The sequence below is a fragment of the Paralichthys olivaceus genome, chromosome 8 (genome assembly GCF_024713975.1).
Source record: "Paralichthys olivaceus isolate ysfri-2021 chromosome 8, ASM2471397v2, whole genome shotgun sequence".
In the NCBI taxonomy this organism is placed as follows: Eukaryota; Metazoa; Chordata; class Actinopteri; order Pleuronectiformes; family Paralichthyidae; genus Paralichthys; species Paralichthys olivaceus.
In genome coordinates, this window is record NC_091100.1 from 24,436,179 (window position 1) to 24,453,452 (window position 17,274).

The 17,274-nt window shown below is 41.3% G+C and overlaps 1 protein-coding gene and 1 long non-coding RNA gene across 3 annotated transcripts in view; one reads left to right on the forward strand and one right to left on the reverse strand.

Moving 5' to 3' along the window:
- Positions 1 to 17,274, reverse strand: part of neurl1aa (neuralized E3 ubiquitin protein ligase 1Aa) — a 65,942-nt gene that overhangs the window by 14,668 nt on the left and 34,000 nt on the right. For both annotated transcript variants that reach the window (XM_069530556.1, XM_020083642.2), the window contains exons 2-3: positions 14,346 to 14,596; positions 13,346 to 13,667 (exon numbers count right to left, since the gene is read on the reverse strand). In XM_069530556.1, the coding sequence (XP_069386657.1) occupies positions 13,346 to 13,667; positions 14,346 to 14,596 (573 nt within the window). The remainder of the gene's footprint in view (positions 1 to 13,345; positions 13,668 to 14,345; positions 14,597 to 17,274) is intronic.
- On the forward strand, positions 17 to 7,769 carry LOC138411199 (uncharacterized). The gene is made up of 2 exons (XR_011243854.1): positions 17 to 5,379; positions 6,923 to 7,769. It is a non-coding gene; the product is annotated as an uncharacterized lncRNA (long non-coding RNA).

Here is a 17,274-nt window from a genome sequence, read left to right on the forward strand (position 1 = left end):
AAAAGGAGAGTGAACAGTTGTTAATGGGGGTCTTACTCTGTTTTGCCTTTTTAACAGTTTGCATGAGAAGAAGTTTACAGTCAGCTGAATTCTTCTTGTGAGCCTACAGTGCTAAGAGGGGCTGAATCTGCAAATAGTCTCACAACAAGATAAACACGGAAATTTTGCTTGACTTGCACAATTCATAGGCAGTGTCAGGTAGTTCTGATTATTCTATGCTGCAGCAAATTGGAGTGTCAGAAAGTCTGTTTCAAGATTAAGAAATTATTCAGTTGCTCATATTTCTGCACAGAGATGAATCATCTAGTTTCATCTAGGCTGCATGGCTAACAAAGAAAAAAGGACTGCCCTGAAATATCCAGTATGCATGCATGGACGTGTATTGGATGTGTATTTGCAGTGCAAACGGCAGTATCACTCTACGTGTCTTTAATAGCAAGTGGTCACAAATACACACACTAATGACTCCACCTCTGATAAGCTGCCTTGAGGTTGCTTAAAGTCTCAACCTACGCTTCGACATGGCTGCTCAAAATAACACCTCTAAATGACCCTCCCCCCCTTAACCTCCTCGTCTGGTGTTAGGGGTAAAATTAGCCTGGTGTCCTCACAGAGCTATAGAGAGAGAGAGAGAGCGACTGGTGTCACTCTGTGGTCCGGTGCTAGTGTGTGACGTATGTCTTTGTGTATTTGTGGGTCTGATACAAAGAGGAAACTAGAGACAGACCACAAAGGAGGTTATGAGGATACTAAGAGACCCTCCTCTGTCAAATTAGAGGGTGGAGGAGTGAGTGCAGGGTCCTGGGGGGTTGGAGGTGGAGGGTGGAAGACAGTGATCAGTCACTGACTGAGCCTCTCCAGTCCAAGTCAACTACGGGCCCCTCTATCGGACCACGACCTGAGGGCCTGACTCCAGATAAACCTCTTAGCTTCAATTACCAGATCTGTGGGACAGGCCTCTTACTGCAAAGTGCAGCAGTGAAAACAGAGCAGTCAAGCCTGTTGTGAAGGCAATAGCCAAAGAAAGATAGACATTTTACTCTCTAAATTAGATTTAGTATTTTTCTTTCTGTTGCAAATCAATAACAGCAAGTGGTAACCTGATAAAAAGCAGTGCTTTTATGTTGAGACAATGTCTTTTCAAGGTTTCATTTAATTAATGCACAAATCAGGTTAGTAAATTTAGTACAAATGTTATGTGGACTTGTAGTTGAATAAAATCTTATGCTTTTTAGTTGAATAAATGATTAGGCTTTTTATTTGTACACTGTCTACAGACGGATAAGTCACAAGATTTGTTTTCTAGAGTTGATACAATGCTTATATTCATCTAACAAAAGAAGCCACACTTCTTTAATAATAAAAGGCAGTCATACAATAGCTGCCTTGGTAAAAATGTCTTAAAAGTGGAAATCATCATCTTTATAAAGAATAAATAAATAAGGCTTCAAATCTGAACCAACCACCCAGGTCAGGTTTTTATAGAGCTGTGACGTCACAGTTACTTTGGTTGAAGTGGGTTTCAGAAAATAAAGTCATTTTAATTCCAAGACTTTAATGGTCATAAAATAAATGTAAAACAAATAGCAGAATAACAATATAATATAATAATATAGTCTTTTTAAGCTACAGGTTTGTCAGAGCTACAGGTTTCTGTACATAAAAACTTAAGGAGAGTAATCAGCTGCAACTCCCAAAGGTGCATTTCACTACGAGAAACCCAATCCCTCAGTTTAAAGAGGAATCTAACAACAGGCTGAAACGCTGTGGGTCAAGGTTAGGGTTGCCTGCGTCACCTCTGATTGCTGTGAACAGACATAACCAGAAGTGATGTCACGTGGTTCTGAAGTTCACCTGTACAGCACCACAGAGAGTTTTAACCACTAGAGGTCAGCAAAAACAAGATTTACAGTGGGTATGAAGTTATTATTGCAAACAACACTTACACTTTGTTTAAACCTGATAACGCAATCTGCCAGTTCATTTACTTAACTTTCAGATTCTGCATCACAAGAAGAGTGTGGTAACTAGAACTCTAAAGGTGCATTTCACACAACATCTAATCAAGAATTATACAAATCAGTTCCTTTTTGATTTGACTTTTGGATGAATTCAGTCATTACAGTAAAAAAAAAGAATCTGATTAATGCTTATAACCCACTTTCTTAGAGCAACAGCAACCAAATGTCATAGGTATTGTAGTATTTAAGCCATCTGCCCAACTGCTGTGGAGAGAAATACAATATCAAAGTTAAAATAATTCTGGTATTGATAAATAATTATGGAGGAAAACTTTATGTCAATTTCTAACACAGACTTATCTTATTGCGTACCAAAAAAGCATTAAGCTGTGATGTCCAGTTCAAAAGATCAGATAAACAAACACTGTCATTAAGTCCTTCCAAGATCCAGATCCAGATCTTCACTAAAACCTCCTCTAAGAAGTTAACCTTAAAGTAAACCTTCGTCACCCACAGAGACAGTGGCTGACATCGAGTGTCCTGCTGCCAATGTGTTGAACTGAACTGGAGACGACAGCAATCTCCTCAGTGTTTGATCCCCGGAGAGCGATGTGTCTGATTTTCTGCATCATCACTGAAATGCTGTGTGATGAGCTTGTGTATCTGTAAAGCTGAGATAGCATCTCTGCTCCCTCAAAGCCACGTCAACCATCAATTAATGTTAGCTGCCATCCAGGAACATGACGCGTTGTGATTAATGTTTAATGGAACTATAAGGCCCTGTAATTGTGCTAATTGATTTTTCAGAGCAGCAGTAAATAGAGAGGACGGTGCCTTTGGTGAACGAGGCAGCTCCCTGAGACTACTAATCAACCATTAAACACCTCTCGTGTGCAGCAGTTAACTGGGAGTCCCTGAGGCTAGCTAAAGATGACTAGCATGCCAGCTCGGATTTCATCTTCGGATTTCAATTCCCTGGGATGGACTCTCAGCCTGCATGAAAACGCTCGCCAGAACTTGGAACAGTGGAAATGAACGGAGCCTGATAATGTGTGGCTCCTTAGTTGGAACTGAACAGCTTGTGTTGTCTATTTCCTGATTTTATGACACTTCCTATAGACACCATAGGCCTAATGGAGTAGCCTTAATGTGGCAGGAGCCTTGAATTTTGCTCACATGATTGAGAAAGCCGCTCATTTGTCAATGCACATGAGGAGCAGGCACGCTAACTGCTCAACCACAAACCGATCGTGATGCCAAGCTGTCAGCGGCCCACTCTGAATTACTGAGGGATTTGAATGACATCGCCAAACGAAATTGTGCGTTTGTGTGCGCCTCTTTCAGAGCCGTCCATTTCTCTGCTGCCCATCACTTCATCCAATTGTATTACGTCAGGACAGATGTTGCAAGACCTCAGGGACATGGAGGGGGACCGGAGCTGGAGAGGATGACGACATGTCCCGGGGGGAATAACAGCGGATGGAGAGCGAACAGAGAGGAGAGGTAAAGCTGGGGAAGGCAGGCATGGCAGCATGTGACAATGCTGGATTTATGTTGAAAGGATTCGGCGGAAACTTCCAACGAGCTGTAAATCATCTTGCTTGCTTTCTCTCTCTCTGTCACACCAACTCTAACTCAAAGGCAGGATGTGTGAACACAAGCGCATACACACGGTAAATTGATTCCTCTAAAAAATATAGTCTTTTATCAACTATTTTCAAAGCACTTCTCCGAGGGTTTATGTTCCTTTTTATATCCTCTCCGTCTTTTTCAGCCTCTCTCACTTTTCAAAGAGAAGTCATTTCATAGTAGCTTTGTCTGTCATGTATTCTTATTTTTGCCCCTTTATTCATCAAAGGCCGGTGAGACAGGGGCTTTGCTGTACTGTATGTGCTCCTAATGCACGTTGTTAGCTTGGAGGACAGAGAAAGGAATGAAAGGACTGTTGGACATCCACCGTGCATTTCAAAAAGCATGTGTGTGTGTGTGTGTGCGCACAGTGTGAATGTGTATCCGTGTCCGTTTGTGACCTCACCAGCTGCAGTCTGCTAATCGTGGTGCACCTGCGTTTTTTAGCTGATACAGTCCCTTTGTCCTATTGGCCCTTTTCAAATCCACAACTCACAGATGCTCTTTCCCATTGAACAAGGCCAAAAATCTGCACTCTGAAATCAGCATTAAAGTCTCACTCTGTGTGTGTGTGTGTGTGTGTGTGTGTGTGTGTGTGTGTGTGTGTGTGTGTGTGACTGTAACCGGGACGTGGAAGATGCAGCTGCTGGCACCGTGAGCCAGGAGGGGTTTAGAAGTGAGTTCATCACCTGATTCATTCATTTCGACTAGATTTCAAACCGAATGCAGCACCTGTTGGACCGAACCATTAATGAATTCATGCATGGGGAGTGTGAAAGTTACGGGTCAGCTCTTTGATTGGACCTTTGAAAAACCGAAACCCATTTGGCATTAGCATATTCTCTTTCTCAGTTCCTCTTCTGACCATTTTTATTCAAATAATTAAGCACCTGTCGAGCTAATCCATTATAAATATGTGGACAAGCATGGCGGGGGATGGGAGGGAGAGTGGCAGCGTGTCTATTTTGGCCGACGTAGGCTTTGGCTCACACTGTAAATGTTTTTGATTAGGGAATAGCCACAAAGCAGGTTAGCTAATGCTGTGCATTGGGAGGTGGATGGAGGGAGAGGCTGGCTTAGTGGCTTTGCTAGTCTGAGCAGATGGAACGTGCCAGGGGTTTGAGCCAGTGTTGGAGAGAGGGGGGTGGAGGTGGAGGATTTGCTCTCTCTCACGCACACACTCTATCTCACAGGGCTTATCTTTATCCATACTCTCTGGAGGGTTTCATCTGATGTCAGCAAAGGAGAAGAAAGCTGGAACTAGAAACAGAGGAAAGGGAGCTCTTGTGAGATTTGAAAAGAGATGAAGAGAAAGGAAAAGACGACGAGAAAAGAGGAGAGCAAAATTGGAGACAAGAGGACATGAGGAGCCGATGTACAGTAGATGTGAAGGGAACGGGTCAGCCGGGATCAGCTATGGAGGTAGAAGAGAGAGATGGATGAAGCAGGGAGTCAGGGAGATAACACGGGGTCTTTAAAGGGAGAAAGACACAGTGTAAGGCTCAGTGAATGACCCAGGGATTAGGAATCGAAGACTGACCGGTCAAGTAAGGGAGAGACCGAGATATAACAACTGAGAGAGGGAGAGGGTGTGAGAGGTATCGTAGAAGAGAGCGATGAAGTCAGAGGGTCTTTGTACTAGATGTTTGGGATGTTCTTTATTCCCTGGCACTGGCCCAATCCCCAGTCCCTGATCGAGCTGGGCAGCTTTGAACCCCGGGCTTTTGGAAAGAGCAGCAAGCTCCCAGGGCGACACATGGTCATAACAAAGAGTCAGGCAGAACGCCCGGTAAGTCACAAAAGCCCTGTCCCTTAGGTCATCGGCAGAATTCAGCATGTGCCGCCCCTTTTCTGCCAATCAGCGTGCCAGTCCCTCAGCATTAATAACCTCCATCATAAGGTCCTTATTATAAAGCCCCCTGTTTTATTCCTGTGCTCAAGCATGCAGGAAGGCTGTTAATAGGCTAATTATTTATTACTGGGAGAAGACTGACGCCCTCACATGCACATCAACACCTTTGCTGCCGTTCATAATTACAGAAAACTGGTTGTTGTACCACTATGCTCAGACAGATCAGTTTGTAAAAAAAGCTGAGGATGAAGGCTGTAACTAAGAATTATTTTCTTTATTGATTAATCTGCTAAATGTTTTTTTCTATTTATCAATAATGGAAAGTAGCCAAAGTAGAATTTTTGTTTATCAAATAGTTTAAAACTTGAATGTATTTAATTGAATTTATAGCAAAGAAAAATGCAAATTGTCATATTTGAGGAGAATTATGAATGAATTATAATGAATACTCTGATATCAAAATAGCTTTTTTTACAATGTCACTGTTGACCCTCAGGGCTGGATGAGTTCACCAGCAAGAATGATGGGAAAGAAATACAAGTTAATAAGCACATTTGCTATTGACTTTAAGTACCCTTTAAAGCATTGCACATGAAAAACATGGTTACCTATTTTACAATCTTATTTCTGACCCTGCTCACTGATGGCCATCCACTTGTTTGAACTGAGTCATAAAGTACCATTAACCCTGTGACTCCTTAAATAAAAGTGTCTACGCAGGGTACAGTAAACACAGTGTTGATTTCCTGTGCTGCTGCTTCAGAGCTGCTGGACCTTTCAGGGGATCTTCACAAAACGTCCTGCTTTGAACTACAGTTTGGGTGAAGTCACTTCTTTTTGAGCTCAGGAAACATACACACCGAGTTGAGCAAAAACAGGAAACTCCCCATAAATCTTGACAAGTTACCTCTAGTTTACCCCTATTAAACATTATCTGTTCAGTTTCACACTGCTGTAAAGTTCAAAATCGAATTATTGAACTTATATCTCTTGTGTCTGTCTCTTTGAAGAGGAAATGAGTACACTGAAGGATCCAGCCAAGGTACGGTAATTTAAACCCGATTCCAAATGCCAAATCACACAAATTGGGTTTGTTCCTCTTAGCCTTTTGAGCTCTCAAACCAACAAAACCCATAAATTATATGAAGGGAACTCAAGCCAAGAAACACAGCATTGCTGCATTTACTGCGCTTGATGGCCAGAGGACTTTACAACACAAAACCTGCAACATTTCCCAGACAAATACAAAAAAGTCAGATTTGCACCGTCTTCTCTGCTTTGTGTGTTTTTGTTGGAGGGTCTGTGTGAAGCATCAGGATTTGTAAGTGCTGCCATTAACTGGGAGACTGAGTCCTGCCAAGTCAAACATCAATGCCAGACAATAATCAAATTATCATCTCTCCCAGAAGTACAGGAACCCTCATCTGTCTTTGTCTCTCTCTGTGCTGACACAACACATGTATCACTTTTGTCATTCCAGATGAATTCACGTTAGTGGAGCTCCAGGAGAAGAGCACAGTGCACAGTAAGGTTAGAAACCAAAAAGAGCAAAAACATCAAGTATTTCTACATTTTTTTGTTATTTCGTTTTAAGTTCTCTGTATCGCACCCAAGAGTTTTAGTATCAAGCTCATTTAAAGTATTTGTTTCTCTGAACACTTTTGGACTTTTATAATTAAGTCTGAATTTTAAATTCGTCTCAAATTAAATGTAATAAGTTTTTCATGTCATTAGCCTCAACCAGCCATCGGCAAAGGAAAACATTCTCAACTGATGTGGGAGAAGAAGCAAACTCAAGGGATACCACTGACGAAGGCTGTGCTAACCCACTTCTCTTTCTGCTCTTTCATCAGCAGGAAAACAAGCTTTATCACTTTTTACTTCACCTATAGAGTCAGAGAAAGTAAAACCTCTGAGAACATGTAGGCGTAGAAACCAGACTTCCACCTACATCCATCAGCTGAAATATGAGAACACAGGGGACGCTATGTCTTTAAGAGAAGACATCCTTTATTTTAGCCTCAGCAAAGCGGACGTGCTGTGAAAGATCCTAAACCGGACGACCCTGCCTCCTGAGATGACGCGCTGTCAGAGATAAGGTAGCCTTTCCAAAACGGCTGAAAGACATAAACAAAGAGTCAGGCCTGCCACATCACATCTTCGTTTATCGAACTGTTACGCACTTGTCAACTTTGTGACAGCGTTTAACGACAAGCTGTGATTCCATATAATTATCAAGCCAATCCGAAGCAAACTTTTTGCAAAAAAAGGAAAAAGCATGTTTCCATCAAATGGTATGGCGTGAATAAACCAGGACACCAATTTGCCCTTGCATGTGTAATGTGTTTGATTGTTTTTTACTACTTATGTTTCTGTAGAGGTAGCAACAGCTGATCAGTCATGTGAGCAGATATTCATGTGGTTTTCTCCCATTTACCACATTAACTCTAAAAAAAGTAATGTTTTTAAGGTGAGGAAAACATTTTGGTTTCCTTTCTCCGAATCCACACCTGTCATATGCACATAAACACACATCACCGGTGATTCGTGCTGCAAAATAAAGTGTGCAGTTACATAAAAGAGAGGAGGAGATAGTGATGATTTCATGTATGCAATAGATGTATGGCAGACAGAAAAGATTTTAGGTCATGGCTGCAACATATTGTCTGGTTGCATTGACCAAAGTGGCTGTTTGCTGAATTTTCATTCATTACGACAGCTTCTCTGCTAGAGTGACAGCTAATGTTGCTTTCTGCTGGGACAATGAGACCTTATTCTCGGGTCAACAGCTCCCATGTAATTCAATCCATCACCTGCAGACAATCTCTCATAACACCGCAGATGTCAGAGGCTCTTTAGTGTTTCCACTGCAGATGCATTTTCCTGATGGACTACAAAGATTAAACTCTCTTCCAGGACACTGTGCAGCTGATTTGCTGTTTTGGGGTGACAGCTAAATTGGCCAACTCCTTCTCTGAGTCAGCCTGGTTGAGAGGTGTTAGCAGCCTCTAGGCGCTGCAATCAGACTTTATTCTCTTGTCCTTCAGGGAAGTCCCAGAGAGGGCCTGTCTTGATTAAAGCTCCACTGTGGCTGACTCATACTCATCTGAGTCCGGCAGACTTCACAACAGCTGGAGTTACTCAGACACACAGCCTCCGATGTCAAGTCCTGCTGTGTGTGTAGATAGTGACAGCTAACCATAGGACCCGTAATATACAGTATGTATATATAAAACCACCTTTTGGGCTTTGTTAAATTTCAAGCATGAGGGAAAAGCTACAGTCTGCTCCAAAGATGATCCTCTTCCCCCAATGTTGTACTTGCTCAGTTCAAGGCCAGGTGCAATCACCTACCTCAGGCACCTAAGCAGAGATGTCACTACATATGATACCTTTTATCTGTAGCAGAAGCCTTACATTATGCATGTGTTCATCACCTTCAATGTTGCTAAGAAGGTGAGCTATATCACAGCAAAGCACAATGCAGCAGGAGCAAATCAACCCTGTGACAAAATTGCATGAGCGTCTTCATGTGTCTTTATATGTTACTATCACTTGCATGTTAGACTCCTCTGAATAAGTACATGTGCATGGATTTGTTTGTGGTATAGAAATCCCATCACCTTATCTGTCTCAGCTTCATTAGCTCGCTGGAGGGTGGGACATGAATCTGAAAATCTGAAATTGCTGTCATCATGCTTACAGAGGTGTGAAACCATAAAATCCGCCCTACCCCCCTTGTTCTTGGTATGTATGATGTATCCCAGTGGTGATTCCTGCAGGGCGGATTATCACATGATACGGCTTCTATTTCAATCTTTCTACATCAAAGGCATTCAAAATGTCGCCCAGGGTCATCCTCTACTGTTCTGCTTTGGCACTGACCTCAGAACAGCCTCAGGATGGTGAACAGATGATATATCTCAAGACACAGGGGCACATGTAAGAAGTCACTCCGAACATGTGCAAAGAATTTTTTTTTAATAAATTAACTACATTTTATGTAAAAGGCTCTTACATGATCAAATGTGTTTTTTTTATCTTCAATATTCACAGCATTGACTGATTAAAGCTGCACTGATATAAAATAGTTTCACTCTAACGAATAGTAAAATGACCATGCAGATATTATGAGAATAATAGCTCCTGTTAAGTGGTTGTTGGAGACAACAATGGAGCTCAAAGGAGAGTTGATATTGAACACATGGATATACTGTATATTAGGTGGACACAAATCAATCAACTGACTAAGGAGGTAGAGCAGTTTGCCATTACAGGTGCTGAGGTGTCCTTGGGCAAGATACTGAACCCATAATTTCCTCTGCTGGCTGTTTGTGATTGATGTGGTAGATAAAGTGCTGTATGAAAGTGTGTGAATGGCAAAATGGCTGTACAGTGCTGCTCTGAGTGGTCATTAAGAAAAGATAAATGATAAACACGGAACATTTACCATTTCAATAACAATTTTATGTCAGTGTTGTGATTAGTACTTATTTCCACTGACTATAATAGCCCAATAATCATTTAATATGGGCTTCAGTTATTAAAAATCTGACAATACAATCAAATTGTGTCTTCCTGTTTTAGTTAATCCAGTTAAATCATTAATTTATCACTTTTTGAGAATCTATTGTCTATGTATGGGCTGTACTAAGCGCCATATTCATTTTGTCTTTGGTGAAGGGCAAAAAATGGGATCAAATAAATTATCTGTGGATTGTAAGATCAGGAGGTGAAAACACTGAGCGGTAGAAGAACAACCTGTGATATCCTGTGACAGGACCTGCCTTCCATATCAGTCATGATAAAAGACAGCACCCACCAGGGTGTTCGTGAAAAAAAATACTCCCTGTATACTGACAGTGAGTACAGGGATCTATTAAATGAAATGGGCGACATTATGCAACAGCTCGAAGCAGAAAGAAATGAAAACAGGTGGAATGGCTGATTTGAATCAGCAGTGGAACTTGCTACTGCTGCTTCTGAAGGCGTGATTATGTGTGTGTTTGGGTGTAGCAATTTCCCAGCTGAATGGAGACACTGCCAGAGGCCCCCTGCTAATTTACACTATGGAGGGGCCATATACAAAATGTCTTTGAGCAAAAAACTTAATCCACCATAGAATTTTAATTCAATCTTTATGTAGCGAGGATTATAGTATTTCTGAGTAGACACAATGAATAATGTCACTCGCTGATGAAAAACACTGAAGAGAATATCGCCTGCTGTAGCTGTTATTGATCCTGGAGGAGAAATTTGGATATAAAAGCTCCTAAGAATGGAGGTGTTAGATGGAAAGAATGGGAGATTTTGAGAGTGTGTGTGTGTGTGTGTGAGATTTTGAGAGTGTGTGTGTAATACTCAATGAATTAAAGTAAAAAGAGGTTTGAAGACAAAATGTCTACAACAGTAAGAAAACATTTTGCAACAACAGCTAAAACAAAGTTTAAGGAGGGTATTTACACGTTGAAAGGTTCAGAACGAATAAATAAAACACTTTTTTTTTACCACTTCTATGCTATATTGTGTTTAATTGAGAATCCAAGCCTGGAAAAAAAGCAAAAGCTTCTGAAATGTTAGATAAAATAAGGAGTGAAAGCAAGGGAATGGCCTCAGATGTGAAAGCCCAAAGCCCTATCGGAGGAATAGGAAAGGTTCATGAAGCGTTACGCACAGAAATGTGATGCACAGAGCTGACACAATTGGCCATTGAGCGTCACAAAGGGCCATGTCTAGTCTAGATGACGTATTTCTATCTTGACCTTCGGTGGCGTTCCACCCTTCTGAACAGGCCCCTGTTTGTGGGGGCAGATGTCAGTCAGATGCCCCCCTCAGGAACAGGAGCCCCTGCTCTGTAGGCAGCGCTGCATATGGTCTAAACATAAAAAGACAGCAGAAATGACTTAAGTAGAGCTGGGGAGAATCTTGGGTTTTGATTGAAATGGTGCTTGAAGCAGTGTTTCAAAAAGGTCAGGCATTTTTTAGATAGATGCATTACAGAGGGTTCACAAAACCCAAGTCCTTTGCTATTTGATACTTGAACCATTTTCTGCTCTTTCCTTTTTCAGGCCACTGTTTTACCCTTTGGAAAACAGGAATTCATTGAGACAGAGCATGTTGAATATGGCAACAGGACTTTAAGTTATGAACCATAAATTCCATTAGGGAAAAGCAAATACAGCAAGAGGAAGAAAAATAATGCAGAGATAATGCACCGTAACCCTTCATTAATGAAAACTATGATAAAAATGTTTTTTTTAGACAAAAACAAGGCTGTAAAAATAATGTAATAATGTTGCTCTGATTAGAAACACAGTTGTTGTGTCTGTTAGTGATATCATCTGATCTCTTCTTGGAGGAAACAGTTATGGTCTGAATTCATCGATAATCCACTAAGAAATAGAGCTACAATAAAACAGCTAAGAACATTTTTAAAACGTAATCAAGTGCTAATGTGGAGGTAATGTTAATGTAAGTCATTTACTTTTAGGGAATTAGATGAGATTGGAGAGAGAGCGGTTTGATCAAATAGACAGTTTGGAAATGCTACTTAAACTGAGCTCAGTTTGTGCTGTTAAGACAGCTGCAGCCTTAAAATGCAAAAATTTAAAAATGTAAGATGAACGTGAGACTAACATGTCACTGATGAAAACGGACAAAAATGTCCTCAGATTTTGTTGCAAAAAACGAAGACAATTCAAATGACCAATACACCTTTACTAAACTAAAACCAGTTGCCAAAACTGAAACTGAAATATCAACCCCCACCAGCCGGGAGATACCAGTGTCAATCAACACAGTGCACAATAACAATCAAATGTGCTATCTGTGGGGCTATTGACCCCTGGTCTATTTTTTACAACAGCACAGGGGGGGGGGGGGGGGCAGCACTGAATCTCCAGGGAAAAGAAGTATGTGTATACATTCTCTCACATCAAAGCCTCGGCCTCCGATTTCACGTCCAATTCTTTGTGGTATGTATGCTAAGCTACCTAGCATACCTTGATAATGGACAACAGTGCACCCCCCCCCCCCCCCCCACACACACACTGCTTTGGTGTAAACATGGGGCCAAATATTGGTCAGATATAGATAGCCTTTGTTCATTGTTCTTCCATGACTTCATGGAAAGCTTTACTGTTCACAGGGACAGGAAGGTAACCTCCAGGAACGACATAAACATGAGGACATGAGGAAACCTGCTTTGATATTTACAGAAATGTGTAAAGTGAAAGAACTAAAATGTGACGTCATCTACATCTTTAGCCATCAATGACAAAATAGTGATGACACGAAGGACAAGAAGGAAAACATAACACAATCTTGGAAGCTTTGAAGAAAGGATGTGTGAAAACAAGGACCTGCGATTGTTTAAATCAAAACAAGATGTCCTTGTGTTGTGCTTTTCTCTAAAACAGTCACACGTTTATAGAGGATATCTGCAATACGTCCATCATAAAAACACCTCATCAGGGCTGAATTAACCTACTGGCAACACCCACTGATTCACATGTTTAATAATTGACACACTTTTTTTTTTTTTTTTTTAAATTTAAACAAAACCCCAATGGCTCAAAAATAGAAGATATGCTTTATAGAGTGTTTTATGCGGGACTGTTTCATGGTGGGGAGCAGTGAGTCATCACAGGGTTACCAGGCAAACACAGAAGATTCCAGGAATGCCCAGCCAAGAAACCATATTCTATTATATACACTATTATATACTATTACTTTCCTTTTCCAATTCAGTTTATAAGAATAATCAATAAATAAAATAACTATAAATGATTTCCCCAAGCAGTAAACATGGGGCCCTTGAGGACTGGTGGGAGTCCAGTCCTTGGGGCAGTATTCATGGTTTGTAATTCAGTTGAGCACGTACACTCTTCTTTAACCATCTTACCTAGCAGCTGCACTCCGCGGGTCAGACCGTAAACATCAATGAGGGCCCAGAGGGGCTCAGCTGTGCGGACTCCGCTGAAGAACAACATGGGGCTGGACTCATTTATGCGGTAGAAGACTCTGCCCTTCTTGTCCACCCAGAAGGCGATAACGTTGCCCTCGTTCGCAAACTCCTCAGGCAGGGCCTTGGCCCAGAAGCCACTCTGGGACACCAGGTCAGGGCAGGCATACTTAGGCAGGTTGTCTGGGTTTATCCTGGATGGATCTTTGAAAGTGAACCCCAGACGCAAAGCCCCACTCCAGCAGCACTGCTTTTTAGTGATCTGTGGAGGGGAGAGCCAAAGTGGGTTTACTGGAATTATTTTCAACAGATTTGAGTTCTTTGAAAGTAGTGCTGATTGTCAGTTGATAATGAGGCACTTCATTAAAACTTAATCACTTAATCACCACTAACTGTTGGCTTCTACCTCCTTTTTGCCTGTGTTTTTACTCTGAGACCGTAAAGTGTAATCTATAATCTCATAGAACTAAACATTACAAAGACTTTCAAATGCTGGGGATATGACAAATAAACAATACGTAAATGCAAAATATCCATCAGACAATATTCATCATCAAAACTATTCATGCTGGTAGACATACAACGTTGCAACAGTTCCTGAAGTCCTGCTGGGGAAGATAAGGCTGCAGCTAAGGGGGACTATACCAGGATCTGGCATCTGTCTGTGGTAAGTTGTTGTAGAAGATAAACTACTACAATGTACAGTGATTGGTTGAGACCTGTACTTGCAATGCAAAATTTCACCTCATGTGAAAGTACGACAAAAAAATAAAACACTTCTAAAAAACACATGCAAATTAATCACATGGAAAAAAAAAGCCCCCAGTGTATAAAGACCTTCACTATCAACTTAATATAAAAACAGTCCAATCGTTTTGACAGTTTAAAAGCTCCCTGACTCATCAGAGCTCAAGTGCTCCACTCTGACAGAAGAAAATACCTTGAGGCGGACTTGCTCGTACAGCGCTATGGGCCTGTTGCTGAAGGTGATGGCGTTGCAGAAACTGGCCTGCCTCTTGACAGTCTTCTGGGCAAGATCCATGACAATCTGGGAACCCTTGGCGTTTGGATGGAAGAGAAGTGGGCTGATGGGAAGGGGCCCACTGACACTGCCACACTGGATAGGCAGGCACCTCTTGGGTTTGTGGTGGCATCGGTGTGACGTGGATGGGAACGGGCCACCGAGTGAGTCTGAGGCAAAGTAAGAACAAACACAAAGACAGATGAGTTTCTCTGTGAAACAAAGTGTCCTAATAAGAAGCAGGAGGTTCAGTTCAGTCGGAATTAGTGTTTTTGTTATACATTTTCTGAAAAGCTTTGCATCAAAGAAAATACTGGCAGATATTACTGCATAATCTAAGATTTCTGAGTTCTTGTATTTGGGTCTGCGTTTATAATTTGTGAGCAGTGGATTAATAAACTAATCAGTGATAATCACATCGGGCCATGTAGGGTGAAAATTAAATCTCCACGCAGGTCAAGACTGCAACAGAAACCAAGCTACTCAGTTTCTAACGTTCACAGACAAGCAGAACTTTAGAAAGACAATGGATGTAGTGAGTTGGTCCAAGTCTACTGTGAACCTTTTTAAGGGGCATCTGTCACCACAAGTCCACAGCCAAAGCCATGTGGTGGCTGGAAGATAAGTTTCAACGTATTATATAACGCTTAATAACATGATCCATTATTTGGCTAAATTTAAAATGAGATCAAGACACAATTCTTGTATAAAAACAAACAGCAGGCCATCGAATACCAAACAGCCAAACAATCCAATCACAAGTTCCGAACAAGACTAAATATCACACATTACACTGTGTCATGTGTTTCACCCCGAAAACCCGAGAGCTCTATGGCTGCTTGCCAAGACTGAAGACGTGTAGAGGAGGGCTTGACTGACTAGATAATTACACGCATGGGCAATAAAAGTGTCTGAACGGCATCTGGGTGAGAGTGGCCGAGGGGGGTACAGCCACAACACTCGAGCAGCTACTAGAAACAACACTTTCACAGATTTTCCAGAGCTGGTAAACACCACAGTAAAATGACTAAATGACTATTCTGAAGCTAAACTGAGTTGAATTGACTTTGATAGACAATCGCAAAAATTCCCCAATCTGATACTCCTCCAGTATGTTACACATTATCATTCTAGGGTGTCAAATGATTTCCAGAAGTTTCAGTATTTGCGTTTGCACATTACATCACTCTGTGGTGAAATGGTTCAATTTATAATATTTGTGCCCGTGTTCTTGCTGCACCAGTTTGTGATCCATGCTACACAGACTTCCCATTCCTCACCTGGGTTGTATTTGTTAAAGAAAGCAATAATGCTAGTTATAGCAGGTTCAGAGAAAGGTGGAGGGTTCCATTCCTGACCAAACTTACTACACAGTGATGCATTATGGACTATTGAAGCTACTGTCTTTGCAAAAATTAGGATGTCTGTCTCTTCTTTGATTTCTCCAGTGAGATTCGCTGGCTAGAAAGAAATCTCATCACCTTAATCCTAAGGGAGTGTTCTATCAGCAGAACCTAATGTTTTTTCAAGTGTTTTTCCTCCGATCAAACTCAGTTTTGTTGGAAACATGTCAAGACCAAATATTTGGCCACTTATCTTTGGGAATAAGAAACCATAGACAATGATCAACAGTAGAAAATCGAACTTCAAGTGTTGCAGACAGTTCTGCAAGATACATGAATCCAAAAAATAGCATTTGCTAACTCACAAAAACGAATGGCCCTAATTGAAAATGTCAAAGTGAAATTATATTTAATAATATTTGGTTTATGGCGCTCTGGGCTCTGTAAGATCACAGAGAAGTGTGTGATTTGAGCAAAGCTGAAGCGTACACTGTGGCAGCAGCAGATGTCCTGTGGAGTCCCGATAAGACCGTGCTAGTCTTTGAAAACAGCATGCTTTGTGTCCTCACTTTCTTTGTCTCCCTTGTTTCCCTCTTGTCTGTGTTTATCTAGTAATGACCCTTCCAGTTTGTCACCCTGTAAGCGTGTCTACCGTTCAATCTGGCCCCGACCTAAAAGCATCATCGAGGCCTTTTGTCTTAGGCAGAGCCGCAGGAGAGCAGTTGCTGAATGTGGCGCACATGGTCTGAGGCAGATTGAGCTGAATGCATTAGCCGGCTCTAAAGAGGCGCAGCTGCTGTAGAGGGAAACAGGCAATGTGTGAATCCATGTTCCTTAGCAACCCCTAGTATTTTAGGGTCTTGATCAGCACTATCCACTGCTATCAGATAGGATAGAACAGATGGCTTTTGTTTACTCGGACACAATAAAATGATATTTATAGTCTCAGATTGGGGCTTTTTGTGACTCCACCTGTGTGTGTTTTTCAAGTCCAATCAAACAATGGGGGACATCAGACTACAGAGCAAAACAAACATCTTACTTTGTTTTTATCTTGCTGTCAAAAAGGGAGGTGAGCACCACGAGCAAAAACATCCACTCGTTGATCCTATGATCCAGTCCTGTTCCAGATCCTATGATAACTCGTATTTCCTTCAGGTTTAGCACAAAACTCATTTTTCAGGTGGAGCACAAAACTCATTTTAGATTGTTCAGACAGGAAATTTCTATTTTCAAACTAGACTTCCTGTGTCATATTTTATCTTCACACAGGTATGCAGCAACATGCAAACAAAACTACTTATGAGAGTATGTGACAGCAATCTATGAGTTTGCTTTTGTTTCCTTTGTAGAAACTTTTTTTTTTTTCAGAAGAAATCACATTTTGCAGTTTCACCAAAGCAGCCTTAAGCCTAATGTCTGGTCTCAGTCTTCTAATTACCTCAGCAACACAAATCCTGGAGTATGCTCATGAGATGTGACTGCTTGATGGAAATGGCTTGAAA